The sequence below is a fragment of the Lynx rufus genome, unplaced genomic scaffold (assembly GCF_022079265.1).
Source record: "Lynx rufus isolate CCGP_SWC_20201006 ecotype Redwood Valley unplaced genomic scaffold, mLynRuf1.p SCAF_2, whole genome shotgun sequence".
In the NCBI taxonomy this organism is placed as follows: Eukaryota; Metazoa; Chordata; class Mammalia; order Carnivora; family Felidae; genus Lynx; species Lynx rufus.
Window position 1 is genome coordinate 7891630 of NW_025814834.1, and position 25616 is coordinate 7917245.

Genomic DNA, 25616 nt, shown 5'->3' on the forward strand with positions numbered 1-25616 from the left:
GATTATAAAGGGACTCATTGATCAGATATAAGCTCAGGTAGGAAAAAGCCATTGAATTCTGCCCTCCCGTCTCATTAAATTGTATTTTAATAACTTGATATCACTTTCTGGATAAGCTGGTTACTCACATCTCCCAGAGGCCACCCACAGAATGAATGCTTTAATGGTTGTGGTAGGTGATTGGTAACAACTGCTTTAAATTTTTTTCATGTTAAAAAATAAAGCTGAGGGGCACCTGGGTGGCTCAGTCAGTTAAGCGTCCAACTCTTGATTTCGGCTCAAGTCATGATCTCATGGTTAGTGTGACTGAGCCCTGCATCAGGCTCTGCTCTAAAAGCATGGAGCCTGCTTGGGATTCTCTCTCTTCTTCCCCTGCTCATGTTCACACACACACACTCTCTCTCTCTCTCTCTCAAAAATAAATAAATAAACTTAAAAAATAAAGTTGGATCTCTACCTCACATTTTAGTAAATTCCAGTTATAAAAATGCACACATTTACCAACCTATACAAAACTCCATAAAAGTCCTCGGGGGGAAAAATAGGTGATGCTTATTAAATCTTGGGAAGTGAAGGGGTAGGCTTTTCTATAATGACACCAAAGCAAGAAACCATTCAAAAATATGATGGGTTTGACTATATAAAAATGTGAAATCTCCATATGCTACTATTCACATGGATTTAAAAGTCAAAGCAGAAACTGAGAAACAGCATTTTGACATGTGAGAAGCAAAGGCATCACGTTCCCAGTGTACGAATAACTCTCACCAACCAATTGAAAGCAAAAATAATATTCCCGTAGAAAATGTGCAATGGATATGAAGTGGTAATTGACCAAGCTTTGCAAGAGGCCAGTGGCCTCACGAGAGGATGTTCAACCTCACTGGTAACCAAAGGAAATGTTTAAAAAGAAGAAAAGGAAAAAAGGAGGAAAAAGCAAACCACACACGCACAGCACGGTCACACAGAACCTATGGGGTGTCTTTCCTCACCTACTAGATGAGCAAAGGTGAGAAAGACTGTAACACCCAGTGTGAGTGAGGGCTCTCGCACAGCTTCCCACATAGGGGTGGGATGAGTGAAGGTACTAGCACTTTTTGGAGGGCAGTCTGTCAATATGTCTCTCAGAAGCCTTAATAAATGGATACCTGTTGACTTAGCAATGCTCCTGTTACCCCTGATCTGGCCTTGAGGGAAGGGACACCACTGTCTCCCTTGGCCACTCCATCCAGAACATGGTACCAGCGCCTTCTCTTAATTCCCCCAGCAGAGCAAAGGCCAGGCTCTCCGGAGGTGCTGGAGACCAGCCAGTAAGCGCAGCATAGACAGCCCAGCGTCCCTCACCGGGGAAGCACCTACTTCCTTTTGGCCAGACACAGTCATCACCCCCCCCCCCCCGCCCCGGGCACCGCCCTAGGCCTCTCCTTGTGGCCCAACTGACCCAACCATCAGCTCCAGAGAGAGCACGTTTTTACACCACTCTCTCCATTCTTCACTTCCCGCCCCAGGGCAGCTGACAGTGGAAACTCCCAGTCACTGCAGAGGCAGCCAGGCCGCCCTCGCTCACTGGAACGGGGTCTGATTCTCCAGCCCCATTAAGATAACTACAGTATATTGCAAGATCTAAGCTCTTCTGTGGTCGTGTTGTTACATTTTTAATAGTGAAAAGTGGAAACAACCTACAAGCCCATCAGTAAAGAAGCGACTGCATAAATGATGAGACCTCCATACACTAGAACGCCATGGAAAATGATGACACAAACCTATATATAGTTGTGTGGGAGGAAGGGGAGGGAAGATCACCTGAGCCAATCTGTGCAAAGCGTTCAGGACAACACAAAAAATACTCAGGAGTTGTGGATAACTGGAAAAGGGGGCTACGAGGCCGTGTTACAATCCAAAAGCATTTTATTATTTTCTAAAGTTTTTTTACTTATTTATTTTGAGAGAGGGAGAGGAAGAAAGAGTGGGGGAGGGGCAGAGAGAGAGGGAGAGAGAATCCCAAGCAAGCTCCTCGCTGCCTTGAGGAGCCTGATGTGGGGCTCAAACCCGTGAATCGTGAGATCATGACCTGAGTCGAAACCAAGAGTCGGACACTCAACCGACTGAGCCACCCGGGCGCCCCAGCATTTTATTATTAAAAAATATGTATCTTTATGTGTTTATATACCTAGAAAAATATATGGATGGGTGTGACCCAAAATGTTAAGAGTGCCTATTTCGGGGTGGTGGGCTTAGAGGTGGTCTTCTGCTTCACACCCATTTGTATCTTTTATATTGTCTGTGTTATAATGGTCATATAATATTTTATCTTTTTTTGAACGATTCAGGAAATGGACAAGAAAACAGATTTCAAAAATGTTCTGGTCAGCCTTATCTTAGCATGAGAAATCTTGACATATTAACTTGGTAATATAGCACAGTCTATGTAGTACTCAGGAAAAAAAAATGATTTTCACTTTTTTAAGGTAGAATAAAACAAAAACTTTCATGTTTTTAAAAAATGTTACAATACTTGGGAACCATTTAGGGGAATGCGACCCCGGGAAGTTGGTCCTCCACCAGCCCCTGAGCTGGAAGGCACCTAAGTGCTTTCTGTGCAGGTACTTCTCTGGGGTCACCTGGCTGTGGTGACACAACCCAGAGTCTGAGTGCCTACAAGTAGCTTTAGGCTGACCACCTTATGCACGAGAGGAAAGAGATTCCTTTCTTGTCAGTTCCAGGTAGAAAAAAATAAAATCCCTGGGCTTGGCTTGGGTCCCATGCTGATCCCTGAATCAATCGTATGACCAGGGGAATGCAATGTGTCGTAGACAACTTCGTTCTTCAAACCCCAGGACTCCTTTCTCTCTCTCCTTTGGTAACAGTAATCACATTTCCTTTGGAGGCCCATTCCGTCCTCATCCCCTGGGGTTCTACTGAGGTTGTCAGTCTCTACACTCAACTCTAGGTCCCAGAGACAAGCACTTGAACTGGCCAACCCATGAAAAACCGTCTTCCTGGCCACAGGGCCTGGGGACTCAAATGAAACAGGACCAGTTGGTCCTTCTGCAAGATCCTGTCTAGGGACGCCTGCGTGGCTCAGTCAGTTGAGCCTCTGACTTCTGCTCAGGTCATGATCTCATGGTTTGTGAGTTCGAGGTCTGCATTGAGGGGCTCTTAGCTGTCACCACAGAGCCTGCTTCAGATTCTCTGTCCCCCACCTCTCTCTCTGCACCTCCCCCTCCCATGGTCTCTCTCTCTCTCTCTCTCTCTCTCTCAATACAAAAATAAATAAACATTTAAAAAAAGATCCTGTCTAGACATTGAAAGAAGATATCCAAGGGCATTTCCCTCCTCACCTCCATCCCCTGACACATGGAGAAAGATGCCCTGCAGTGGGAGAGAATATGCTCACTACACAGAGGCAGAGATGAGCTATGGCAGAAGTAGGCTCGCCCTCATTTGAATCCCCGTACCTGGCTGTGATCAGCCAATAGCATTCCCCTCCCTAGACTTCCCAGTTATGCAAATGATGAAGTCCCTCATAGTTTGAGTTGGGTTTCTCCCATTAACCGATTAAGGGGCCTGGGCTTGGTGAGATCTGAACCATGTGCCCATGTCTATGATCAAAGAAATAGGTCATGGAGATTGGCACACCCCAATAAAACCACAGGGTTGGAGTGGAGGAGAGTTCCCCAAAGGAGGGGCTACTGAGCAGGGGCAGAGCAAACAATAATAGCAAATGAGTATTGAAACATCATTTATTGGGGCACCTGGGTGGCTCAGTCAGTAAGGCATCCAACTCTTGATTTCAGCTCTGATCATGACCTCACAGTTGATGAGTTCGAGCCCTGTATCAGGCTCTGTGCTGATGGCGAGGAGCCTGCTTGGAATTCTCTCTCTCCCTCTCTCTTTGCTCCTTCCTCTTTCTCTCATTTCTCAAAAATAAATAAATGAACTTTAAAAAAAGAGACATCATTTATCAAATCATGGGGGTTTATCTAATTCTGTTACTATATTACAAACAGTTGCCAAAAAAATAAAAAGTATGTAGAAAAGTTAGTGAATAAAGTTTCATATGTTAAACTCTGTATCTTACAAAGAATAGCCCTATTTCTAAAGGCCCATGAAATATTTATAAAAATAATATATATTCAGGTACAATGAAAATCTCAGTAAAATCCAAATCCCAGATAGAAGTTCTATCCTTGGATCACAATGCAATAAAATTAAAAATCCATAAACAAAGTTCATATGAGGGGCACCTGGGTGGCTCAGTCGGTTAAGCATTGGACTTTTGCTCAGGTCATGATTTCACTGTTCATGAGTTCGAGCCCCGCATTGGGCTCTGTGCTGACAGCTCAGAGCCTGGAGCCTGCTTTGGATTCTGTGTCTCCCTCTCTCTCTGCCCCTCTCTTGCTTGAGCTCTCTCTCTCAAAAATAAAGATTAAAAAAATTGTTTTAAATAAAAGTCCAAATGAAAATAAAATACAACTAATTATAATTAAAATGAATCTTACAGAAGTTTTATTTTTTTCAACGTTTATTTATTTTTGGGACAGAGAGAGACAGAGCATGAACGGGGGAGGGGCAGAGAGAGAGGGAGACACAGAATCGGAAACAGGCTCCAGGCTCTGAGCCATCAGCCCAGAGCCTGACGCGGGGCTCGAACTCATGGACCGCGAGATCGTGGCCTGGCTGAAGTCGGACGCTCAACCGACTGCGCCACCCAGGCGCCCCAGAAGTTTTAAAGTAATAGCAACAGTTATATGGAAAAACAATTGTTCAGGACATTTCATTTCTTTATTTTTTTTATTTTTTAAGTTTATTTTTTTGTTTGAGAGAGAGAGAGAGCACAAACAGGGGAGGAGGCAGAGAGAAGGAGAGACAGAAACCCAAGCAGGCTCTGCACCATCAGTGCGGAGCCCAATGTGGGGCTTGAACACATGAACTGTGAGATCATAACCTGAGGTGAGATCAAGAGTTGGACGCTTAACCGACCAAGACACCCAGGCGCCCTAAATTTTTTTTATTTTAAGGCAAAACCAGGAGAATATCTGCCAGTCTACAGAACACATATAGCAGTTGTCAAAACTTTATGGTAGGAGCAGTTGGGGGGCTCAGTCGGTTAAGCGTCCGACTTCGGGTCAGGTCATGATCTTGCGGTTCATGAGTTCAAGCCCCGCATCGGGCTCTGTGCTGACAGCTCAGAGCCTGGAGCCTGCTTCAGATTCTGTGTCTCCCTCTCTCTCTGCCCCTCTCTTGCTCGAGCTCTGCTCTCTCTCCCTCAAAAATAAATAAAACATTAAAAAATTAAAAAAAAAACCCTTTATGGTAGAACATATATTGAACAAATATATATACATCTGCTATATAAAAATACATTTTAATATATAACAAATCAAGTGAAACTTTTTAAATGAAGAAAGAAATAATTATCACTACATCCATATGGGAAATGGAGGATAATAATGGCACATGAATAGCAAATCCTTACTCATACTATTTACCACAGAACATTCCAGACAGGTTAAAGTTAGATATTCACATGCATACATACACACAACCATTAAAAAAAAAAAAAAAACCCACAACAGAAGAATAGAAAAGTATAGGCTCACTCAGTCTACTGAGACATGGGGGTCAGGACAAAGTGTGGGTTTCAGAGCAGACAGACCTCTGAGTTTCGGTCCCACCTGAGGTTCTTACTCAAATACTTAATTCTATGAGCTCAGTTTGTTATCTGCTTTCCTACCTGATGTAGGTAAAAATTCACAGGAATCAAAGCCACTTCGTGGTGCCCACTTTTAGCTTCTGCAGTGGATTTTTCTAGGCTGGGTGCAGGGGGTGCACTCTGGCACCTTCCCAACAGATGGCCCCTGGGGAGAAAGATCTGAGTGAAGGAACCGCCCAAGCATGTAATTAATGAAAAGTATAAGAGGCTATAAGAACAAAATACATTTTTTAGATATTTTTTTGAGTTTATTTATTTTTGAGAGAGAGAGACAGAGAGAGAGTGCACGAGTGCACGCACAAGCAGGGGAGGGGCAGAGAGAGAGGGAGACACAGGATCCGAAGCAGGCTCCAGGCTCTGTCAGCACAGAGCCCGACGTGGGTCTCCAACCCATGAACTGTGAGATCATGACCTGAGCCAAAGTTGGATGCTCAACCAACTGAGCCATGAAGGCGGCCCTAAAATACATTTTTTCTAATTTGTAAACATCTGTATGTAACCATAAAGAAAAGCAATGGAGTGAAAGAACATTTCAGGGTATAGAGGAAAAATAATAAGCATATAAGCATATTTAACGGATTGATAAAAATATTTTTGAAATGAGAGGAAGACAACTTAAGGCAACTCTGAGGGTCTTGGGCAAATACAGAGCTGCAGCATTAGCAGGAGAGCTGGAAAAGAATTCACCAACTATGTACCACTGGCCCAGAGCTAGCATGAAGCTACCAAAACACAGAGCACTCACACCATCCAATCTTCCAACTAGCAATTCCTCTGATTAGAGGAAAAAAAGAAGAGGGGAAGGAAGGAAGGAAGAGAGAGAAGGCAGGGTAGAGGCAGAAGGAAGGGAGGGAGGGAAGAGAAAAACTCCATTTGCGTGGAGGTGTTTTTACCTGTATAATTTGCATACACATCACACTTAAGCAGCCCAAATCCTGACTGTGAACGATTACATTGCAGACTATACAGCTCCATGGAAAAGGTTATACAAAATACTGTTGCATGAAAAAGTTGATCACAAGATATCATATACTCTTGGATTCCAACAAGGCTCATTTTCCCAGGAGGATCTGAAACCTGAAGAAAGCAACAGGCAGATCGTGTTATATTGGTGGAGGTATTTAAACACTTTACTGTTGGTTTGACATTTCTGTTGACCTTGCACTGTAACATTGGGTAAATATACTCTACACACTCACACACACAAAAATGGATTTTTTTTTAATGTTTTTATTTATTTTTGAGAGAGACAGAGAGAGACAGAGCATGAGCAGGGGAGGGACAGAGAGAGAGGGAGACACAGAATCCGAGGCAGGCTCCAGGCTCCGAGCTGTCAGCACAGAGCCCAACACGGGGCTCGAACTCACAGACTACGAGATCATGACCTGAGCTGAAGTCGGGCACCCAACCGACTGAGCCACCCAGGCGCCCCCCAAAAATGGATTTAAAAGAGAACATTTATCACTCCACCCAAATGAAGCTTGACTCTGCCCATGCCATCTTGAGGCTACATTCCTAGGCCTCAGCCTGAGGTTTCCAAGCAAGTGAGAGCATGTGTGCGGAGGGCAGAGGCTGGCAGGGCCAGCAGCCGGGGCTCCTCTGTGGGACACAGCTGCCCGCAGGGTCCTGGCCTGGCGAGGCCTGGGGAGCGTCTTATCGCATGAGCTCATGTGAAAGCCCCACGCCTCCGGGTCTCCAGCGAACATTTGCCATTCCTTTCCTGTCACCACCCCGCTCCGCGCTTGTGCCCATGAGCTCATCGTTGCTGGGCAAGTCCTCCCGGGGTCAGATAACTGCCAGGGGCAATTCCTTTCCCAGCCTCCTGCCCCTGCCCTGTTCCTCCGACAGACGGAGCGGGCCCTGACTCCCACTCTGTGGTTCCACACAGAACAGAGAATTGTGTGAGGTCAGCAGAAGTCTGGGGGGGCTTGACAGAGCTCTCCCACCCCAGCCCGGCCCCTGTCCCAGCCTCGCCTTGGTCTGGGAACTGCTCAGCCAGTGTGACCAGACAGACCCCACCTGGACGCCAGGCCCTGCCCATGTCTGAGCCACCGTCTTGTTTCTGTCTCAGTCCCAGACTCAGCAGCAACCTCGGGCCCAGGCACTGCCTCCCAGGTGGGTGTCAGCCAGAGGAAAGGCTGGGGGATGGGAGTCCCAAAGCTGTGAGGATCCCCCACCCAGAAATGGAGGCTCTGTCTGTCCTGCTGGTATGAGGGAAGGTTTCTCAGGTGAGAGCTGGTTCATACGCTCGGTCTCATATACGAGGGACCCCTGTGTACCAAGCCTCCTGCTGCTGAGAATACAAGGTGAGGCTTAGTCGTCTTTCTCTCAGGGACAACTGAAAAGAGAATGACCACCCCTTTTCCTGTGAGTGTCACCCCTTCACTTTCAGAAGCTCGTCCCAGCCAGCTGAGGCCTCAGACCACCTAATTCATGCTGTCCCCTCATCCCCCGCGGACAGGTCTGGTTCCCCGATGCTAGAAGACCTCAGAACCACACTGTTCCCAACCAGTCTGGCCCCATCCTTTCCAGACCTCCCAGAAACTGAAGAAGGAAAGAATGGGAGGAGGGGACCGTGTGGTCCCAGAGAAATGGCTGCTGACAGATGGGACAAAGGCCCTAGAACTCCGAACACCCCCCACACACACACCCAGAAAATGGCCACGAGTGGCAGAGGGGCTGTGTCTGTTTCTCTGCCAAGCCGCACACCACATTCCCACGGGAGCCACTCGGCACAGGGTGGAGACAGCTGTTCCCCTCAGCAGATGTTCTCGCGGGAGGCAGGGGAGCTCACTCCCAAGCCGGATCCTCATGACTCACCCCGTAGGCCTAAGCGGCCTGCTGAGCCTGCCGTGTGACGAAGGCAGATCAGACAGCCAGTGGGGGGCCCCGTAGCCTTCTATAGTAGCTTTGCCGGCACCTTCCTGCTGCGAGGGCAGAGGCTATCTCTGTCCCTGCTGTCCCCCTAAGGCCGAGCACAATGCTGGCCTTGAATTCCTGTGCATTTATTAAGCACCTGCCTTGTGGCTGGCAGTATGCAAGGAACTGAGACTACTGAGGTAGACACAGGAGCTCCTCACAAAACTGACAGATGGTGGCATTAAGGTTATGACGGTGGCATGCACAAGGGGCTATGGGACTCACGCTGGGCCCCTGTTGACTGTGCTGAACCAGAGGAGAAGTCTATGGGGCCCGTCAGGCCCAGGGAGAGCCCCGGCCCTCAGAAGGTTCATCACACCAGAAGATTCCCAGGCCCATCCCGCGTCGTTTCAGATCCTACCAGGTCCTTCTGCCAGAAACAAGCCTGTCCTGGAGGCTCTCCCACCTCAGCAAGGCTCAGAAACCTTTCCTGACTGTCACACACCCTTCTCCGTGAGGCTCACCTCCTGGAAGGTTCTCGCTGAGCAGTCCCAGCCACGCCACCCTAGTCTGCAGTCCACACTACGTGAAAACTCAAGGAGACAAAGAGAAGGTGGCGTGGCCAAGATCCAGGGAGGGTCTAGCGCCAGGGAGGGTATGAGGCCAGGATGTCCAGACCATGACGCCCAATCCCTCTGAGTCCAAGTTCCCTCAGGGGGTAATAGGAAGGGGCAGGATCCCACTGTCTGGGCTGCCGGATCCGAGCACTGTTCTCTGAGGCCAGGCACCCTGTCTCCCAACCCCTCTACCTCCATTCCTGGCCCAGCTACCTCCCAGCTTTCTGGATTTTCTCATAGCACATCACTCACCACGCTGTGTTTCTCTTAGTTGCGTGAAACCTACTCTGCCTGAGAAACTCATTTGGATTTAATGGGGTAAGAAGGTGTTGAAGTTAGAAATATTTGCTTGGTTTAGCAATATGTATAAGCACATGTCACCTTCATTTTCCTGAAGTGAAGCCTCCTCACCAGGCTGTGAGCTAGATCAGGCACTAATTTCTACAGAGTCAATGTAATATTTTTAATCATCCCCTCCAATAATTTACAACATGATTTTTCGAGACAACACGGCCAGCACAGTTAGTCTGGACCCAGTCATTGAACATGGTCCTGATGATTTGCTTTGTTATTTCCTTAGCGGAACCACTCAGTCCCTCCACACAGTTTTCTTCTCCAAATATTGTCCCCTTTGTCCTTCTATCCATCTCTGAAAGTGCATGAGGAAGACCCGACGCCCCCAGATGTCCTCACCCTCACATCAGGGACGTCTGGGGGAGCAGCAGGGCTCTGGCAGACTGCTTACTCCGGGAATGAAAGTTTGGAGGTCCAGCAGTGGGCACCAAGGGTGTGGGTTGTCCTGGGGATCAATCAGGGTGCTTTCTTGCAAGTGACAGAAACGGACCGGCTGAGTAAAGAAGAGGGATTTATTAAAGGGCATTGGGCGGTCTGAGAAGGCTGGGAAACAGCTGATCCAGGACCGGTCAAGCTGCAGTGGATCTGTTGAGGCCTTCCAAGATATTCCTGGCCACCAACACTTATGATAACACTGGGTCAATAGCAACCCTGACACAGGACGGTGGATTCTATTGCTACCACCCACCATGCCCTCTTGGATGTGACTAAGAGCATTCCGCATGGCACGGACTTCTCTGAGACCACGGCTCCCGATGTAAAACCCAGGGGGTCCAAGTCACAAACCCCTGCTCATCTGCAGGTCAGGCAAGCAAGCATTTGGCAGTTCAGCTTCTCCCAGGGGGCTGAGAAGCCAGGCAGCAAAAAATCACTGATGTGCGTCCAGTACAACGAGACTGCCTCCCCTCCTTACCAACTCCCTGGAGCCCAAGATCCTGAATCATCTGTTTGATTAGAAGTGCTGAACCCTATTGAACTCTACACTAGAGCCTCCCCTCTTACGTTATTTCACCCATGAGGCAAAGCCACCCTCATCTGGAAAGGAAGGAACCTTCTCCTTGCCCATCCTGCGCTGAGACGGAGGGACCGTACGGAGCAATCCAGGAACAAAGGTTTGTCGTGTTCTGCTGCACATTGGGCCCAGAAACAATTCACACAGGCACAAGGGTGGTTTCCAAACAATATATGGGCTTTGGGTTTTTTTATTATTTTTTTTAATGTTTCTTTGTTTTTGAGAGAGAGAGAGTGTGTGTGAACTGGGGAGGGACAGAGAGAGAGAGAGAGAGAGAGAGAGAGAGAGACGCAGAATCCGAAGCGGGCTCCAGGTTCCCAGCTGTCAGCACAGAGCCTGACATGGGGCTTGAACTCACCAACCGGGAGATCATGACCTGAGCTGAAGTTGGGCACTTAACCGACTGAGCCTCCCAGGCACTCTGGGCTTCAGGCTTTTTTAGGGTGGCAGGGCTTGGGCTTAAAAGTATTTTCCAACCCCTGGGGAGCCCAGATTGTAAGAAGTGTGTTCTCTCCAACCCCTCATTAGCATCTGGCTTGGTCGTGTGTCTCTGGCTAGTGTTTCTGGCCATTTGCATTTTAGAAACTGCTCACCAGAAAGTGGTTGATGATCACACACTCCTGGGACAGAAATCCACAGAGGACTTTCAGGCTTGGGAAACCCAAAGGTGGGGCTCCCTCAGCCGACTGGTTGCCCTGAATCCTGATAGACCAATCCTATAATCCCTTCTGTGAAGGGGCCAAGAGTCTTCTATAAGACCCTTGGGGCCCCTTCTACCCACATGGGAAAGCCCCCTTCCTTGAAGACCGTGGACTCCAACAAATCTGAAACACAATCTCCAAGACCAGACAGTAGAAGGCCTCCTCCAGGTACACTCCAAGAAGGCGAGCTCACTGTAGGGACCTCTATAGCAGCAAGAAGCCCTTCTTTGGAAAACTCCATATGATCAACATTTGACCAGAGCCCAGCCAGGGCAAGCCAATCTCCAGGACACAGACCTTGGCAGCAGACCTGTCCCTTCTGGAAACATCTGGCGCTCGCTCCATACCGAGGTCAGGATGCTGAACCATCTTCGGTTCAGAGGGCCCCTCGCCTTCATCTCCCTCCTCACTTTCTCAGCGTTTAGGCCTCGGCCTCTACTCCCTCGCCTGCTTGTTAAAAGCCACGTGGGGAGCAGTTGTTCCCCCCCCCCCAAGGAACTGAGCCTATCTATTGAGCTATCTGTCAACCCTATCTGTCTTTTATTTTTGAAAAGGGAAAAAAAAAAAGGAGGGATAAACTCTGACGTCATGAGCTTGCGTGGGACAGTGGGCTTGGAGGCCATCTGGAGCAGGTGCTGGCAGGGCCCCTGGGAAAGAAGAAGAAGGGCAGCTGGCTCATCAGGTGGGGGTGTCCTGGGGTCAAAGACCTCATGGCACCATTAGGTTAAGCTTTCCTGGAATTTCTGGCCCAGGAAGGATAGATGAGCCTTCCTTGGCCTCCAGCTCCTCTCTTAAAGCCAAGTCCTGTAGGTGCAGGACTCCTGGAGGAGGCACCAAGCGTCAGAAGACCTGGCCAAGCTTTGATCTCTGTGTCTTCTGTGGGTCTCCCCATCAATCGGTTCTGAGGAATCTCAGGGGCACGGTGTCCTCCCCCTCCTCCCCAGGAGTGCGAGTGACATTCAGATGCTGCTTCTGCCCCAGCTGCTCGTCCTGCCTTTGTCCAGGGGTTGGAAGCCTCTTGTCAGGCGTCCTGGTTCACTCTGCCCCCGTCCAGGAGGCAAGGACAGCTTTTTCGCAATTACAGGTGGTGAAACTGAAGGCCCAGAGCAGTGATGGGACTTGGCCCGGGTCCCGCTGAAATTTCCCTGCCCGGCCTCCATAAGATCTGCTCACCGCCTGTTCAGTGTCCTCTCTGGGAAGTTATGCAGCTGGAAGGGGGCCCCTGGGATGAAATAATTGCAGAGAAAACAGATGGGCTGCTGAGGATTCCTCTCTTCCTCTGTGTGCCTGAGAATCCTCCCGCTTTGCCCCAGGGCCAGGAGGGGGCGCTGTTCCACATGGAGCTAGTTCCCACCCCCTGGGCAGTCTGGTCTCAATCACTCCTTCCCCGGCCTCAGATAAGCCCTTATGCACACCTTTCTCACCGGAGGAATACTCAAGGCCCCTTTCATGTTCCATAGGGTCCTGCTAGCAGACTGGACACCGACTGTTCCCAGGAAGGGCGCCTTCTGTGCAAGACATTCGCCTTGCCTTCGTGGAGGAGAAAAAGGAGAAAGGGGCCCACAGGAATGGAGCCTTTTCTCTCCCTGTCCCCGCCTTTCTTTCAGAGGTCCGGAAGGGAGGAGAGGGTGCCAGTCTTGTGACTCTCTGATGCCTGGGGTTTGGCACACTTCAAGCTGGCTCTGACTTTCCCGAATCCCTGCTCCCTCTCCGTGCCTCCCCACAACTGACCACTCTCCCTCAGTCCTAACCTTCAAGCTTGCTTTCTGTCTTCACCCTCAAGAATACAATAGGCTCCCACTCTTGCCAGACAAGGCCCTCCCTTGGCTGACTTGCCTCTCTCCCAAGCCTGCGTCTTCTGGATACCCTTACCTGAAGCCCCACCCCACCCCCAGTCTGGGCACGCAGGGCCCTGCAATGTCACAGGCTGCCCCCCTGCTTCCCTCAGTTTCCCTTTGGCGAGGTCACTCATTTTCTTTTACTGCAGCCCTCTAAGTCTGGGTGCACTACATGGTTAGCCCAAAGGGCTGCTCTCCAACTAGATTTCCCTCCTTATCCCATCTGTCCTCCTGCCTTCTGGGTCTCCCTCCCCCCCGCCCCCCCCCCCGCCCGCCTCCCGCCTCCACCCTACCACCAGCTCTGCACAGACTTTTCCTCTCCAGGAAGCCCACCCAGCTAGCCCAAGCTGGGGGAGCTGCCCTCCCTCCCCACCGTTGTCCTTTTCAGCCTACAAACCTAGTGTCTGTTTCCTGGATTCCTTCCCTGCAGGGATGCAAACCCACAGGCTTCCTGGGTGCTCCATGGACACTTAGGGAACCAGTGGGCAGATAGAGGACACATAACCGGATTCCCTACAGCACTGCCAGACTCCCAAGGCCCAGTGGACTTTTCTCTCTCCTTTGCCATCAGGAGGAGTGTTCACACTGAGCATTCCATAAACTGCCTCCAACAGCTCCTGTTCAGCTGCTCAGTGGGTCCACCTTTCCCAGGCCTGGCCCCTGGGTCAGAGCAGAAACAAGCAGACCTCATGAGGGAAAAGCAGGAAGGAGGGACCTGAGTCCCCGTTCTAGACCCAAGAGGGAGAGAGCTTCCTCTGCAGCTCAATGTGGGAGGAACCCAAGGCAGTCGTGTGCGGACTACCTCCTTTCTGGAAGGTTCCTCCAGCCTAGTCCTTCAGCTTCTATCCACCCCACCTCCCAGACCCCAGCTAAGTGAGAGTGGCTCCACAGCCTGCCCCAGGGAAGCCTCGCTCTGCAGGTAACTCTTCCAGGATCTGGTCTGCCCCAAAGGACCATAGTCCAGTGGTCAGAAGCGAGGGCTCACCAGAAGTTTCCACTTCTGAATAGGAGAAGTAGAGTCCAGGGTGTTGGCTCTGCCCACACTGGGGTGGGGTTGGGTGGGGTCCATTTATTTAATTTAGTCTCAATGCTCAAAGAGAGGGGAGACTTAGATAGTTACCCAGCTGTCACTAAGTGCATCCAAGGGACACCAAATACAGGAAGAACCAGCCTGAAGAAGCGACATTCAGACAGAAGGAGGTGACCAAGGTGCACCGGAAGCTTCCAACCTGTCCTTAATAAGGGGTTTCAGAGGATGTGGCTGTTGTCCCCTGGAAATGAGTTCAGTGACTGGGTCTAGACTCAATCTGCTCGGCTCCTTAAATAGATGTAAATAAAACAAGTGTCAGAGACGTTCCAGATTGGTAACATTCCACTTTGATCAGTAGCCAAAGAGGAGAGAGGACTTCCATCACTCACCAGGAAATGCCTCTCTCTTCCTCCTTCTTGCTCCTCTTCCTTACCTCTCAAAGAGTGGTGCCACTCCATGCTACCACGGAGCAACAATCAGAGGGGGCTGCATGGAAGTGGTGAATCAACTCACTAGAACTCCCAAAAGGTGTCCTGTCAATGTCTGAATCTTCTTCTAGACTCAGAAATTCTGCTACCCCAAATTGAGGGCTCGTGTCAGTTATTTCCTAAACAAAGGGAACTTGGGCTCCGTGGCTCTGCAATTTCTTACCCAGAGTGCCAGGTGGGACGGGAGAGCCTGAACAAATGGTGGTGCTATTGCCTCCTGCCTCCAGACACGGGCTCCACTGCGGGAGCCATCCACATGGCACCTGATTCCCTCGGCCCTTATTTTTTTTAATGTTTATTTTATTTTTTGAAAGAGAGAATGCGAGCAGGGGAGGGACAGAGAGAGAGGGAGAGGAAGAGAGAATCCCAACCAGGCTCCGCATTGTCAGTGCAGAGCCTGATGCGGGGCTCGAACTCATGAACCGTGAGATCCTGACCTGAGCCGAAATCAAGAGTCGGATGCTAAACTGACTGAGCCACCCAGGTGCCCCCTCCCCCTGCCCTTCTTAACTGCCACCGCCCTCTGCCTCAGGCACAGCTTCTCTCCCTGAAAAGACTCATCCAGACACCTGCATCCGGCTGTGGTCTTCGCTCCTAGGGACAACCACCATGCCTGCTTTCCAGAAGAGTCTGCTGGGTGGCTTTGGGGTCATACAGTTCCGCACCTCACTCAGTTCTTGAGGTGCCCAGCTCTCTGCCTCTGCTGCTCATCCCAAAGGGATTCCTCAGAGTCTGAGGAACGAAGACACCCTGCCCAGGGAGAGGGAGTTCCCAGCGACAGGTGTACCCGACTTTGTCCCTACAACTTTGACAGAGACCTATCTAAGACTGAAAAAGCAAAGGCAATCACCTGTCACCGCTCAGGGAAGCCAGACGGGGCTCCAGGCTAGGTAAAGCTCTCTCCCCGTGCGGTGCAGGTGCACAGGACAGGGAGAGAACATCCCCACCCTGAGGTTCCTCGCGTGGGTGCAGACAGGGTCAGGCGCGCGCCCGAGAGCGCACCGGGAAGCTATCCGCCGGGTCAGACTTTGGGCGGGTTCCACGCGGCAGACCCACGCTGAACGCGAGCTGCACGCACGCACCGGCACCGGTATCTCCGCCCTCCCAGCCCACCTCGTTTGCAATTCACTCTCAAACACACCCTCAGGCAAAAAAGCTTTCACTGTCCGGCGTAGGACTTGCGCTCCCCCCTGCGGCCCCCGGCAAACCTGGCTCTCCCTGCGCCTCCCGCCCGGACCTCCGCCCCATCCTCTGCCTCCCCAACTTAAAGACTTTGGTGCAATCTAAACTCCCGAGTAGGTGAGAGGTGGAGCCGCAGTACCAGGCCTGAGCCTGTCTGGTGCCCAGGAAGGAGTTTGGCAACAAGACAGATCTGCGTGGATTTGGGGCTGTGCCAACTTTCTGGCTGTGTGGCTTTGGACAAGGGACTTAATTCCTCTGAGCCTGTCTTTGCACCTGCAAAGGAGGGAAACTGATTCCTCCTAGGGAGAGCGCGTGTGTTGAGGTCCCAGCGTGTGTGCAGGGCACCGGGAGCGCCGACGCTTGGCATGCCTGGCACGCACTCGCTGCAAATGGAGTTTCCTGTGCGCGCCGCTTTGCAGCGGCGAGTGCGGCGGGAGAGGGCTGGCGGAGCAGCGGGATCCCTCGGGGGTGGGATGTAGGTGGGGGCAAAGGGGGAGCCCCCGCGGCCCCCTCCCGGACCTCGGCGCGCGTGCCATTGGCCGGGGCGGCCGGGTGGGCGGGAGGATGACATCAGCGGCAGGTTGGATTATAAAGGCGCGAGCGGAGCCGCGGGCTCAGAGCGCACCCAGCCGGCGCCGCGCAGCACTGGGACTCGCGCCCACACCGCAGCCCAGCCAGGCTGCTCCGCGCTCGCCTGCTCCGTCTCCCGCCGGACCCGTGCGCCCTCGCTGCTGCGGCTCTGCGCCCCTCGACCCTGCAGGCACGATGCACCTCTCCCAGCTGCTGGCCTGCGCCCTGCTGCTCACGCTACTCTCGCTCCGGCCCTCTGAAGCCAAGCCCGGGGCGCCGCCGAAGGTGGGTGCTGTTGCATGGACATCGGGACTGTGAGGGACCATGGTGGGCTGGGGCCCTAGGAGGATGCGGAGCACTAGAGGGAGCAGAGGGCGGGAAAGTGGCCCTCTGCTCAGAGATGTGCATGGGTGAGTGCCGGGAAGCCCTCGAAACCGACTCAGGGGGTCTACGTCCCCAGCCTCGGGAGCAAGACGACAGATGCTGAGCCCCTGCCCCAATGTGGCCAGCCGGTCAGGGGGCAAAGGAGGGGAGGGCAAGGGGCTCCCGGAAGGAGCGGACAACGGCGGCTGCGTGGCAGGTGGATGCAGGGCCGGCTGTCCGGCATCTGTGGGGGCGCGTCAGGGCTCCGAAAGGACAAATCGCGCCGGCGGGCGCGAGGGGCCGGAGCATCAGGGGTCGCGCAAAGTACTTCGCGCGGCCCCGGGGCGTCCCTTCACCTGCCCGCCCTTTCCCTCGGACAGGTCCCGCGAACTCCGCCAGGGGAGGAGCTGGCCGAGCCCCAGGCTGCGGGCGGCGGTCAGAAGAAGGGCGACAAAACTCCCGGGGGTGGCGGCGCCAACCTCAAGGGCGACCGGTCGCGACTGCTCCGGGACCTGCGCGTGGACACCAAGTCGCGGGCGGCGTGGGCCCGCCTTCTGCACGAGCACCCTAACGCGCGCAAATACAAGGGAGGCAACAAGAAGGGCTTGTCCAAGGGCTGCTTCGGCCTCAAGCTGGACCGGATCGGCTCCATGAGCGGCTTGGGATGTTAGTGCGGCGACCCCTGGCGGCGGTGAGTACCACCAACCCCGGGCGCCCGGAGTTTGTGCACACCTAGCTCCCCCGGCACCTGCCAGAACCAAGCCTGAACCCCCGCCCGCCCGCAGGCGGGTTCCTCTCTGAGCCCCTGGCGCTGGGGTCCTTCCGCCTCCCAGCCGACCTTTGGAGGAGAGCCAGGCGATCCCAGCACGAGATCCAGTGTGTGTGCAAGGCATTTGCCCCCAACCCCGTTTATCGTCCCGTTTTACACATGAAAAAAGTGAGGGATAGGTCAGGGCATTTGGGCCAGGTCAGAAATGGCTCAACACGGATGAACCCGCCTAGCTTCCTTTAAGAAAGCAGCGACAGCTTGGTGGGGTCCTGCCCACACCGGGACCAGAAGTAAACCGGCAGCACTGGTCCCAAATCGCCATTTGGGAGCATTGAGGGGCAATCAGGGGTTTGTGGGAGCAGAGGAGGAAGGACATACACACAAGTGGAGGGTAAGTTTGTCTGCCAGACACTGTTTCATGGTGCCAGAGGTCAGGGTGGCTTCCTAGGACTGTGGCCCCTAAAGTTGGACAGACAGTCCTGTAGACAGAATAGTCCTCTGTTGGCATCAGCAGGTTGCCCTTCCGTCCTAGAGCCGTCTGATTCTTGTCCCTTCTCTAAACCGTGGCTGGGAGCAAACTGGTCTGTCCAGGGTCCTGATGCTGCTTCATGCCTGCCTGACTTCAGGATGGAAACTCAGTGTTTGTGGCACTATTTCACGGCAGAGAAAAAGACTAAAAATATTTTATTATTATTACTATTATTATTATTATTATTATTATTTTGCCCCAATCTGAACCTATGTGCCCATCTGAGTTCCTCCCCAACCTGCCCACCTCCCCATCAGGGGTCCCTGTTTCTGGCATTGCCCCCTCACCCTCCACTAGGGCTGGAAACCCCTGTGCTACCTTCAGCCCCTGCCAGGTGCTGCATCCTGGCGATGTTGCAAAGATCCTCCCCCCTCTCCCCCTTTCTCTCCTTTCCTGTTGCCCATCAGTTCCCATGGTAAACCAGGGTGGTAAAACCACCTCTGAAATTGACATTCAAGTGCTTTAGGAACGGACTCCTGCTGGCTTCCAGCCTTTCCCTGCAGCCTGTCTGTCCCACTCCCCACTCCAAGCCATGGGGAAGCTGCTCTCTCGCCCAAGAAGCCTTGTCAGCGTCCACACTGTCTTCCTCCAGAGGGCAATGAGAGCGCCCCTCTGAAAATATCCAGCACGTTGCCTAAGCCGTTTTTACAGCACAGAACACATTTTCACCCGAGCCATAGTTGCTTGGGAATCTGTTTTCCACTCCCAGATTAACTCATGAGCAACTTGAGGGCCAGGTGCTAACCTAAGGTGATCTGGGACCCACAGCACCCCCAAAGAAGCTCTGAAAAATGTTTGTCAATGACCAAAGAAACATGCCCCACCCAGCTTAGGGGCACTCCTCTCACACCTGCCCTGGGTTTTAGCAGGGTTTCCTCTCTGTGCCAGACTTGACTGAGCTGTGAGCTCCTCCCCATTTCGGCAAGGGGCTTCATTTGTCTGAGGTCTTGACTCGCCCCTGCACAGGAAAAGATAATTCTAGCACATGGGGCCCAGCCTCTACTAGCTTCCACTATAATGGTTTTGCTCTCATCTTTCCTGTCTAAACAATGAAGAGATGGAGCCACGGGCCTCACATCTTCAGTTCACATTGTGATTTAAGCACCAAGCTCAAACTTCCCGATCTAAACAAATGTCCAGTGGGTTAGCAGGAGACGAGATGAGGAAGAAGGCCTGGAAAGTGCCTGGCATGCACATCCCCCTAGGCTCCTTGCTCTTGGATGTGGCTGTCCCGGGGCACCAGGTGATGGTCCGGTGGGTGGGGAGGTGCTGGGCAGGAGGCCAGATCGCTAGGACTTCTCAGCCCCTTTGACTAGGGAAGTTTGTCATCCTCCTGGAAGTTCTGTCCTTGAGCTGAACAGCCACCTCTAACACCCCTAACCTTCTCGACCCCACTCTCCCCCCCACCCCACCCACCATGAGAAGGCAGAGCATCCTTCCCGCTGCCCGCAGCCTCCTAGTGGAGATGCCCAAGGTGTCTCACCGTCTCCGCTTAAAAGAGAAAGACAGCTGAGATTTTTCACATTAATGGAAACTCATCCCAGGCTGTGGCCATGTCTTCTTCACTCAGGAGTTGACTTTGGCTCTAAGCAGTCACCATAATGACTGTCGCTGATGGTTATAGTCTTGATTATAAAATTCTAATGACAGAGATGGGGTGTGGCCGATGCCTGAATGAACACCTTGCCCAGGAGCCCCAGGGACATCACAGACATCTATCATCTGTTTAAACACATGGGACGGCCAGAGACGGAAGTTGAGGGACAGTTCATCAAGGTGTTGAAGCCCGGGGTCCCTCCGCGTGTGCTGGCCTCTGGGAGGGCACTGCACTGTCTCAGGAGGACTCCCCCCTCGGGCCCCAGAGCACCTACATGGCCATTGGCAGAGAGCTGGAGAGCCCTCATCAAAGGACTCTTAACTCTCCGCCCAGCACACCCAGCATGGCCACTCATTGCCCCAGGGCTGGCGTGAGACCCCACTCCCCCTGCGTCTGAAGGGGACCCTTTCTGAGGTGAAGCCAGCTAGAGGAGGAAGTGCTATTTAATGAGTGGCAGCTGTGACCCAGACACTCTGCCGGTGCCCAACGTGTGGCCCACCTGTTGAATCTTAAAGCTGGCCCGGGGAGGTGGCTATTATCCCATTTTATGGGTGAGGAAAGCGATACTCAAAGCTATCCAGGGCCATCCAGGAAGTGAATGTCAGAGTTGGGATTTGAGCCCAGAATTCCCAACTCTTCAGATGTTTGTCTCCCCCTCCCCACTTCTGTCACGTAGACACAGAAAGCCGAGGTGGCACCTGACTGAGGGTTTTTGTTGCAGCAAAAAAGGGAAAAGGGCATTTCTACTCTCTTTCCCTCATTGTGTCTCACCGAGTGCCAAGGGCAAGGCCTGTAGTTAGACTCAGGGGGAGGAGGGCTGGCAGACATTCTGGGGCAGGAAGTGCCAAGGGCACAGCAGGAGATGAGGTGACCCCAGGAGAGAAGGACTCCTTTCCCTCCATAGGACCGCCTTCTCCGGGCTGGTGGGGCAAGGCAGGACATTGCTTCACGCTGCTGTGGAAAGGGACTGTCCTGCAGGCTGGGCTTTCTCGGCTAAGGGGCCAGAACTAAGTGTCCCGTGTCCCCTCTGTGTTTCAGGATTGGGAACTTGCTCCGTTTTGCTGAGGTCATTCTTGGTCATCAGCCTCACGGCATCTGGAAGCATCTCCAACGCAATGTGGCTTTTACATTTCTTTTTTTTTTTTTTCCTGGTACTGGGAATACACAACACCAGCTGTTTTATTATTATTCGGGAAGGGGGGTATGATTTTATTGTTTGTTTTTTTTTTTGAAAATGAAAAATAAAAAGTTATATATTATATATATATTATATACATGAAACACACACACCTACACCAACATGATGACAAGGGACAGTTTTTAAGAGACTGACAAAACCAGCTGTAAAACATTGCTGTTTGTAAATTCATGTCATGCATAAATGTATTTATGTTGTAAAGCTATTTATATTGTTTATAAAGAGATATTTATAAAAATTTTATTTATGTAACTAAATGAAAGAAGTCAATCATTGTAATGTTTTTGTCTTAACTAGTTGAAAAATGTAAAAAAAAAAGTCATTCCATGAACATCTTGAAAACTGTCTTTATTTACTTACTACATTTATTTTTCAGAAATTAGTCTTAGAGGGAGGATGTGAAGACAAGGCTTTTGCCTCTAAACAGATCTAACAGCCAGGTTCCCGATTCTGGATTTGTTTGTATCAGATTCCCCTGGGGATCTTGCTAAAGGTACTGACTTCTGCCCCCACGTACCCCCAATGAACCGAATCTGAATCTCCCGGGGGGGATAAGACTTGCTGTTTGGATTTTGTCTCCAGTGACTCTGACCAGTTCAGCCAGAATGGGAAGCTCTGGTCAGGACACTTCACAGCTGGGAAGTCAGATGCCTGGAGTTAAATTAAAATTGAACTTAGCCGACTGAGGGTCCTGTAATTCTAGTCCATCTTCTCTCTGTGACCACAGGAGAGAAAGAACGGGAAACTTCCCTTTTGTTTGGGGGACATTTAGGTTTCTGTATATCTTGCAGAATTGGTCAGGTTACCTTGCGAGCCTTAGCGCACGAAAGCCTACAGTGTGTAGTTGTTACCTCATATTGACTGTCACGGCCAACGGGGACCTGAGGCCGAGGACCTCAGAGAGAACAAGAAGGCATTAGCTTCCCTATTTGCACAGCGTGCTGTGCTTTGCCAGGGGGGTGTGGTTTTTCTTTTCACTTGAAGCTGCTAACAATTACGATTCCTATGCCCCATGGAGCCTGAATGTGAAAGCGTGAATACTTAAAATCTCTTCTCCTGAAAACTGCGGGAAACTAAAATAATTCCCAGATAATCTCACTGCATCCTTGGTGTGGTGACACTCTGTTGCCACCTGAGCCCATCTGTCTTCTGCCCCGTTTGGTGAAAGCAGGGACAAAAAGAGCCTTTCAGGCTGGTTACGCCAGGCGGCCTCGACCCTGCTCAGGGGAGTTGGGAGCGGTGTGGCCCCGAGGTCATGGGGTCAGCAGGCCTGGCTGAGTGCTTCCGGAAGAAAACTGGCAGGTGGGGGAGGTGGCCAAAGCACCCGGCCTTTCTGCTGGCCTCTGAGCTCCATGGCCTTTCTTCCCTCCAGCAGCAGGTTCTCAGGACAACCAAGTGCCCTCGCCCAGGTGAGAAAACGGCTTTTAAGACAGATCCCTGCTGGGGAACTGCCTCCAACCTCCGCCACTGCCCCGAGGTACCCTTCCTCGGGCTCACTAGTCAGGGCATGGCTATCTTCCTTGGCCTCACCCGACCTCTGCGGCTCAGAATTCAGATCCCCGTGTCAGCGAGGGTGAGGGGCTCCAGCACTCAGGCGTCACCTGTGCCTCAATTCACTGCGTGTCTGCAGACCCCAAGCCAGGGGATGCCGAGGGGGGCTGCAGAAGCAGGGGGAAGGCAGGGGGTAGACCGTGGGCTTTGCTGGCGGCGAGGCAGACACATCTCCCCAAAGCCCAAAGGTGTGAGGATGGAGAATTCTGGGGCTCAGGGGGTCACCAAGCTAAAGGTTTTCCCCGTGAACAGTGTCCGGGGAGCCAGTAACCCAGGGCTCCCAGGACCCTGCAGCCCAAGCTACGCACGTTATCCTGCCAAGTAGCTCTCACCCCATGAATTAGCCGGCGAAGGGCATGCACAACTCTGTTGACAACTTCAGTCCCCACCAGATGGAAGCCAGTCCCTCAACATGTTGGCTCCGGATGTTGCTAGACAGCCAGTCCTCCTTTGATATCCAGACCTGAAGTCTGGGGGCTGCTTCCTCAGCAGTGACAGGGACATGTCACCCCAACAGGAATTTCTGCTGAAAAGCCATGAAGGATTGACAAGTATTCCATAAATAACGGGAAAAGCTTTGCAACCTCCAGAGATTCCCCAGGTGGTATCACCCAAGAGCGTCCAGCCCTCTGCTCTTGTGTTGGCCTCCTCCCTCACCATGAGCACCTCACCCCCAAAGCTGCCTGGGGAACCTGCCACTTCTCTTCCACGTGGGGTGACCGCAACAGCTGGGCCAGCTGGAGGGAGCGGCTCCAGAGACCACCCCTGCGCCTAGCATGGAGGTGATGGAAGCACCTGGAAGGCAGAGAGACTCCAGGTCCTCTGCCAGGCGCGTGGTTCCAGGAGTCTACCCTCCCCCCACCACCCAAGACGTGGGAGGTCCTTCGGTGGCAGCCATGACCCCAAAAGGGGGGGTCCGAAATGGGCTGCACCTGAGCCTCTGCCGGTGACCAGAGGGGCCACATGTCTGGACAGGCAGGCGGTGGGGGGCAGTCTGAGGAGCGCGGGAGCCACAGTCAGAGGGTCCCGTCGGAAATGGAATTTGATGGGGCACCTGGGTGGCTCAGGCAGCTGAGCACCTGACTCTTGATTTCAGCTCAGGTCATGGCCCCAGGGTCGTGGGCTCCAGCCCCATGTCGGGCTCCCCCCGGAGCATGGAGCCTACTTGGGATTCTCTCTCTGTCTCTCTCTCTCTCTCTCTGCCCCTCTCCACCCACTTAATCTCTCTCTCTCTTTGTCTCTCAAATTTAAAAAAATGGAATCTGACCCAGACAGTTCACACGGAGAGGCTTTACAGAGGCAGATGCCATCGCGGACCCACTGGGAAGCCAGTTCCTTCCCCGGGATGAAGGGAGGAGACTGTCCCTGGGTTGGAGCTGGGTGGAGGGGCGCAGGTGCGGGACGTGTTGCCAAAACAGGGAGTGATAAGGGGGGAAATAGCCCGACTCCCCTCTCCCCTCCCTCCTCCCGTCTCTTGCTGGCGCCTCACAGGCCCCCAGCCGAGGCCTGGGAGGTGTTTCTCTCTGGCACCTTATTACGGTCACCCCTTCCTGATTCTTCCGGATTCTGGCATCACGTCGTCTGGCAGTCACTTTGGAGAGCCGCGAGTCTGGGTCGTCATCGATACCTTCCTGTAAGTGTGGCACCCCCACCGGAAACAGCGTTGGACCCAGGAACCGTGTGCCAACAAAGCATTCAGATTTGTGAGGAGCAGTTCATCTGTTTCATTAATGTCTTCCCCTTTTTCGTGATACCAGGATGCAGGCTCTGAATTAATTCCATTATTTTGCTATTTTCTTTTTTTTAATGTTTATGTATTTATTTTTGAGAGAGAGAGAGAGAGAGAGAGAGAGAGAGAGAAGGGAGGGGCAGAGAGAGAGGGAGACACAGAATCCGAAACAGGCTCCAGGTCTGAGCTGTCAGCACAGAGCCCGACGCGGGGCTCGAACTCACGGACCGTAAGATCATGACCTGAGCTGAAGTCGGCCGCTTAACCGACTGAGCCACCCAGGCGCCCCTCGTTCCTATGTTTAATCAACTTTGTAAAAGTTCATGGATACTTTAAAAGTAAGATGAATATGTTTGCACCATTCGAAAGCCTGTAAGCATTTAATCCACTTTGCTTTTTTTTTTTTTTTAATGTTTATTTAGTTTTGAGAGAGATAGCACAAGCAAGGGAGGGGCAGAGGGAGAGGGAGACACAGAATCCAAAGCAGGCTCCAGGCTCTGCTCTTAGCTGTCTGCACAGAGCCCCAGACGGGGCTCGAACTCACAAACCGTGAGATCATGACCTGAGCCAAAGTCAGACGCTTAATGGACTGAGCCACCCAAGCGCCCCATGGTCTGTTTTGCTTTTTATGTTACTATGTTCAAATCTTCTAACCCTCTATTGATTCACTGAAGACTAATAATGATGCTGGGGAAATGCACTGTAATTTGATTTTTTCTATTTAAGTGACGCGGCCACACCTTACTTTGAAGATCCTCCTTCGTGCCTGAAAATGCAGGAGCCCCACAGCTGCGGAAGCAGGAGCGAGCTTGCACCGTTGGTGGTTACCACGCAAGGGATGCCTTCGTCGTGTGCCCTGTACTTCCTGCTACATTCTATTTTATCTGGTACGAACATTAACAGTCCTACTTTATTTATTTTAATTTTTTTAATGTTTATTTATTTATTTTTTTTTAACGTTTATTTATTTTTGGGACAGAGAGAGACAGAGCATGAATGGGGGAAGGGCAGAGAGAGAGGGAGACACAGAATCGGAAACAGGCTCCAGGCTCTGAGCCATCAGCCCAGAGCCTGACGCGGGGCTCGAACTCACGGACCGCGAGATCGTGACCTGGCTGAAGTCGGACGCTTAACCGACTGCGCCACCCAGGCGCCCCTTAATGTTTATTTTTGAGAGAGAGACAGACACAGTGTGAGCGGGGGGAGCCGAGAGAGAGGGAGACACAGAATCCCAAGCAGGCTCCAGGCTCCGAGCTGTCAGCACAGAGCCCCATGTGGGGCTCGAACCCACGAATTGTGAGATCACGACCTGAGCCGAAGTCGGACGCTTAACGGACTGAGCCAGCAGGTGCCCTGTGTCCTACTTTAATTTGTGCTTGACATCTTTGCCCAAGCTTTGATTCTTTCCCATGCTGTGTATTTTTTTTTAATGTCGGTGTGTTCATAAAGTTTTTGATTAAAATATACGTAATTTGAGACATCTTGCATTTAGTGAGGAAACTAGATTGTTCGC

At 52.0% G+C, this 25616-nt stretch overlaps 1 protein-coding gene across 1 annotated transcript; it reads left to right on the forward strand.

Moving 5' to 3' along the window:
- Nucleotides 1-16429: 16429 nt before the first annotated feature.
- On the forward strand, nt 16430-20822 carry NPPC (natriuretic peptide C). The gene is made up of 3 exons (XM_047085017.1): nt 16430-16652; nt 17111-17421; nt 20664-20822. Exons 1-2 carry the CDS (start codon nt 16563-16565, stop codon nt 17399-17401), a joined length of 381 nt encoding a protein of 126 aa, XP_046940973.1. The 5' UTR covers nt 16430-16562; the 3' UTR covers nt 17402-17421; nt 20664-20822.
- Nucleotides 20823-25616: the final 4794 nt, after the last annotated feature.